Source organism: Oryzias melastigma, linkage group LG19, assembly GCF_002922805.2.
Source record: "Oryzias melastigma strain HK-1 linkage group LG19, ASM292280v2, whole genome shotgun sequence".
In the NCBI taxonomy this organism is placed as follows: Eukaryota; Metazoa; Chordata; class Actinopteri; order Beloniformes; family Adrianichthyidae; genus Oryzias; species Oryzias melastigma.
In genome coordinates, this window is record NC_050530.1 from 3095422 (window position 1) to 3100475 (window position 5054).

At 34.2% G+C, this 5054-nt stretch overlaps 2 protein-coding genes and 1 long non-coding RNA gene across 5 annotated transcripts in view; 1 reads left to right on the plus strand and 2 right to left on the minus strand.

The window, feature by feature from the left end:
- LOC118600181 overlaps positions 1-1273 on the minus strand; it is a 1837-nt gene extending 564 nt beyond the window's left edge. The window contains exon 1 of the long non-coding RNA XR_004949754.1: positions 22-1273. This is a non-coding gene — a long non-coding RNA (uncharacterized LOC118600181). The remainder of the gene's footprint in view (positions 1-21) is intronic.
- kat7b (K(lysine) acetyltransferase 7b) overlaps positions 1-2671 on the plus strand; it is an 11602-nt gene extending 8931 nt beyond the window's left edge. For both annotated transcript variants that reach the window (XM_036217148.1, XM_024285447.2), the window contains one exon: positions 2450-2671. In XM_036217148.1, the coding sequence (XP_036073041.1) occupies positions 2450-2551 (102 nt within the window). In that variant the 3' untranslated portion in view covers positions 2552-2671. The remainder of the gene's footprint in view (positions 1-2449) is intronic.
- Positions 2672-3051: 380 nt separating this feature from the next.
- On the minus strand, positions 3052-4505 carry LOC112154479. 2 transcript variants are annotated; one of them, XM_024285448.2, is made up of 5 exons: positions 4140-4495; positions 3969-4059; positions 3861-3890; positions 3645-3698; positions 3052-3150 (listed from the first exon to the last, which is right to left on the minus strand). In XM_024285448.2, the coding sequence occupies exons 1-5, from the start codon at positions 4329-4331 to the stop codon at positions 3065-3067; spliced, it is 453 nt and encodes a 150-aa protein (XP_024141216.2). In that variant the 5' UTR covers positions 4332-4495; the 3' UTR covers positions 3052-3064. The 2 variants fall into 2 exon arrangements, with proteins under 2 accessions (XP_024141216.2, XP_036073042.1); XM_036217149.1 differs by having other exon boundaries at positions 3861-4059; positions 4140-4505.
- Positions 4506-5054: the final 549 nt, after the last annotated feature.

Sequence of the window (5054 nt, forward strand, 5' to 3'; positions counted from 1 at the left end):
TATCGCGATTTTAGGAATTACCTCGAATGGATCTCATTTGTACAATTATTTAGTCGAAAATGGGGAAGGATTAAAGATATATTTTAAAAACATTCCTGTCGGCCAATTGGCATCCTCGTCTTATTTGATTGACACGCAGAGCAGCCAATCGAAGAGCACGTCTGTTCAACTACACTAAGCGGTTCACATCAGACTCCTAATTAAAGACGTAGCTTCTAATTGCATTTTTTTTTCTTTTTAATTAAAAAAAAACAACGCACAACATTTTTGTGTTTGTGGCGCCGTCACCATGACAACTACAAACACACGGGTCCAATTCAACAAGCTGTTGATGTAAAAATGAGAGCTTTAATGCAATTAACTTTTCGTGCGATTAATTAATCGTGATATGTAATTAATTAATTTTAATCGCTATTTTTTTAATCTAATATTTGCTGTCAAAACCTGGATTTTGAGACATTAAGTCAAATTACAACAAAAAAATTGGCTTTTTGTGTTTTTTTTTTCCCCAAAACTTTCAACCTTTACACCAACATGGAGCATTTTCTTTAGTTTTGAACAATAAAAAGGAAAAAGAAAACTAAAATCTGATCCAGAACTCAAATTTAACACTTAAAAACAGTAGGGAAATATTGGATAAATACTTATTATTAATAAAATAAAACATGTTCACAAACCTCACTCTACAATTTATCATCCCATGTGATCAGCCCTCCATTAATTTATAATAACGAACACCTCGTTAAGTTTTATCTCTTACATAATAGATGAGAACTGTCCGAATTCCCCATCTAATCCCAAACTACTAAAAAATATATACGGTGTTGGATGATGTAGTGCCCTGGATTTTAAAAACAAATGCTCACTCCTTTACTTTGTTGATATGACGTCACAGATTCCACGAAAATCTAATCAAGACGAACGTTTCACTGCGTTTATTTGTGTTCTGATGACAAAAATGTGGATGGTTATTTTTAAAAATCACATTTAATTACGTGTTTTGTTTTTTTTTCGCAAATATGTTTGACTGCAATGCATTGTGGTCTATATTCGGTAATGTAGTGAGCATCGATGCACTCTAGTTTTTCGCAAAGACTTCTGGGAAATTTCTAGTGCACTCGATTTTGGAATTGTTGATTCCAACAGCTCACTATATTGTGAGTGGTACTGCCACAAACGACTATTTTAATAGCCGACTAATCGAGTCATGAGCAAATTGGATGTAAAGCACACATCTTAACCATCATTAGCTTTAAACTAACTAAAAACCAGATAAATAGCATTATCTGTGATAATGCTATTGTGAATGCTGGAAGCTGAATTTGGCCGCTGAAAATGCTGCAGCTGATAGGCAGCTAAAATATTAGTTAAATGCTAAATAAGTCTGAAAAACCAAAAAAAAAGCAAGCCAAAGTTATCTGAAATATTAGCTAAACTCCAAGATAGCCTAAAAAACCAACTTAAAAAAGACAAAATTAGCCAAAATAGCTAGCATGTAGCTGAAATATTAGCTGAACTCCAAAACAACCTAAAAAACTGGAAAAATCCTAAATGAGCCAAAATAGCCAGAATGTAGCTAAAATGTTAGCTAAACTTCAAATTAGCTTAAAAAAATGAAAAAAAATCCTAAATTAGCCAAAACAGCTAGCATGTTGCTAAAATGTTAGCTAAACTCCAAATTTGCTTAAAAAAATGAAAAATATCCTAAATTAGCCAAAATAGCTAGCATGTAGCTAAACTCCAAATTAGCTTAAAAAACTGAAAAAAATCCTAAATTAGCCAAAACAGCTAGCATGTAGCTAAAATGTTAGCTAAACTCCAAATTAGCTTCAAAAACTGAAATAAATCCTAAATGAGCCAAAATAGCTAGCATTTATTAGCTAAACTCAGAATTAGCCTAAAAAAACCTTAATAAATGTCAAAATAGTCCAAAAAGCTAGCAGAATTCCATTATAATTTTTAAGTTTACTACAATCTGACTCCACATAATATAAAGTAACGACTAATCGACAATGAAAGTAGTCGTCGACTATTTTAATAGTCGATTAGTCGTCGATTAGTCGACTAATCGTGGCAGCTCTAATAGTGAGTGGGGAAGGAATTCGGACATAGTGGCAAAGTCGCACAATGATGATGTCACAGCAGCAAAAAAAAACAAAAAAACAATGGGAGCAAATTAAGGTGTTTTCAGCTGAGTTTAAATAAAACGTTCATGTTTGGTGTAGTTATAGATTAAAAATTAGATTAAAAAAAAAGCACTAATTTGTCCATAATTAAATAACCTGATAATTTGTAGTAAAATGACGAGAACTTTTCTTTATGTTGCAATTACTATCTAAAACTATCAATTTAATTCTTATCTTTTAAAATCAGTTTTTCCTAATATGTGTTTAAGTCTATGAACATTTCACGAATAAATAAAGAATTATTTGACTTTTCTGCGTCTCAGGACCTGATCGACGAGTGGAAAGCGAAGGAGATCAAACGAGGTAACAGCAACAAAACCATCGACCCCAGCTCGCTCAAGTGGACCCCCCCCAAAGGGACATGAGGACCCCGACCGTCAGGCTACTGGAAAAGACGGAGAAACACCTTCAGCCTCTCAAACCACAAGTAGCCTAAACGCATAAGCTTTCAATAAAGACCAGTGTTCCCTTTCTACTCATCGCTACTTCCTGTGTACGGAACTTTTTCTAAATTTTGTATTCGAGTGTTCCAGGTCTGATGATCGGGGTAAAGTCACATGCTGATTGTTCCAAACTGCCTTCATCTTTGAATGTTAGAGACGTGGAAATGTGTTTTTCTGCTACGTTTGAGTCATATTTTCATTCGACAGACATGAACTGAAGCTAAGCAGGGTATATTTTTAGAAAAACGATTAGCGATCGCTTCGTCTTTGGTTGGTGTGCAGCTGTATAGGTGTTTTTGTAGCTCCGTTAGTACAGGATTCGAATCCATTCCTCTGGTAAATCTGCAGATAAAGAGGACAAATTTGAGATATTTTTGATTTAGAACAAAAGAGAAATGCAATACCACTGTACAGAAATCCACCTCAGGTTTTGTACTATTGGATCATACCTTTGCTGTATGGTTTCTCTGCAACACGGATCTCAGTGGACGCTTCAGATGGAGCGTCTCTGATCAGAGATTCTAAAATAAAAAGAAACATTTTAATACATTTTCTGGCTGTCCTTAATCATTTGCTTAAATGTTATTAATAACATGTTTTTTTTATGCTTTTTAAGGGTTTATCCACTCGTTGAACCATAAAGTTTTAAGGTTTGTTTTCATTTCTGGACGTTTCTCCACCTTTACAAGGTTTCATAATTGCTATTCTAATTATATATATAGATAGGTGCTCCACAAATATTAAAATAACCAAACATCTTGGAAAAAAAGTGTCTAAATTCACAAAATTCTAAAGTACATGTGTTGCAATTAAATAAAATGTATTTAAAACACATTAGAATTAAATTAACTCTGTCAAAATTTAAACTACTGTCAAGTTTTAGGGGTTTTTTAGACGATAAATGCACAAATATTCCATCATTTTATTTCTATCGGAGCAGAAAATCCTTATTTAAAGCTTTTCTAATCAATTCATTCTTTTTATAGAACAAATATATTTGAATTTTGTGGCGTACCTCCACTAGAAAGGCTTCTCCCCATCAATCCCACAAACATCTCTCCTTTGTTTCCTACGAATTTCAGGACAAAATGAAAATTTTTACTACTGTTAGTACTTTTATTTTATATAATTTACTTATTTCAAGCATCAAAAGTAGTTGAATAATATAATAAAAACAACTAAATCCTTTCAGATATAAAGCAATACATAGATTAAAATATGTTCTACTTACTTCTGTTAAATTGAAATGGTTTCTTTGTAACTGCGTGACAAAAAAACAAACATTTTGTTATTTTATAACATAAAAAAAAATAAAAATAAATAAAAAACGCCGACCTACCTGCGCGTTTTCCCATAAGTCCATAGAAACGAAGCGCTTTGGATCTTTTCATCAGATCCTCCATTGGGTAATTCAGCCTCAAGGACTCACTCTGCCAGGAAAAACCATTTATTTCAACTCATTTTCATCAAATCAAGCCAGGATTTTCAAAATAAAATAAATTCCTCTTACGTGCCACTCGTTGGGGAGTCCTCTCTCCTGCTCTGCACTGCAAACGAGACCCCGATACGTTTGCACCAATGCACAGAACGTCACGACAACCAGTTGAATCTTCCAGTGATCCATTTTAGATTCGTTTCCGAATATGATCAGAGGATGAAATATGGAATCCTTTTGGGTGTTCCAGTTAAGCCCAGGCTGCATTTATACCCTCAAGCCCCCCGGCGATCCAAGGCCCCTCCTATCTAATCGCTCCTGCTTCTGTCAGATCTCAAAAGTCACACTTATGTAGGATCTTTACAGGTTTTTATCGTGATATTTACTCAGTTTTATTGTGCCGTGTAAAACTCAAAACGGTTTTAAATAAAGAACATGCAAGGAGATGAAAAAACATGTTAAATTAGATCAAAATTCAAATATTTGTCTGTTTTATTAGTTTGTTTTTGTCATGTCTGACTCTGAAAAGCTGAGAATAGGCGGGCGCCTAGTCAAATATGAGGTTCTACTTTGAAGATTTTACTGATTTTTTAATTAATTTAAACTACAAAAAAAGTGATCTTTGATATTCCAGGAATTAAATTTACAGCTTCAACCCTTTAAGTCGTAAGATAAACTGGAAAAAATGTTGTTTTTTAGCATTTTGATGACCTATTTTTCTAAATAATTGTGGGATATTTTTGAGATGATTAAACCTTCTTATGATCTTCACTTACTTGGCCAAAACGAAGTGCGCTCGTCCCTCCACACTCTGGATTTAGACATTTCTGGAGAGGCAATTACCTCCCGATGTGTGTGCTGAGAGGACAGCCACTTGAAACAAAGCTGACACACACGCCGGATGCTTTGATCCTCACACAGGTGCTTCCAAACACAAGAACAGCCCGGGACAATTAGGCCTGAAAGGCAATTACACCTGAACAGTCCTTG

Coding starts and splice junctions, on each gene's coding strand:
- LOC112154479 (XM_036217149.1), bottom strand. CDS start 4,331: ATGCAGCCTGGGCTTAACTGGAACACCCAAAAGGATTCCATATTTCAT. Junction 4,060..4,139: donor GACTCCCCAACGAGTGGCAC/GTAAGAGGAATT, acceptor TTTTCCTGGCAG/AGTGAGTCCTTGAGGCTGAA. Junction 3,699..3,860: donor ACCATTTCAATTTAACAGAA/GTAAGTAGAACA, acceptor TGAAATTCGTAG/GAAACAAAGGAGAGATGTTT.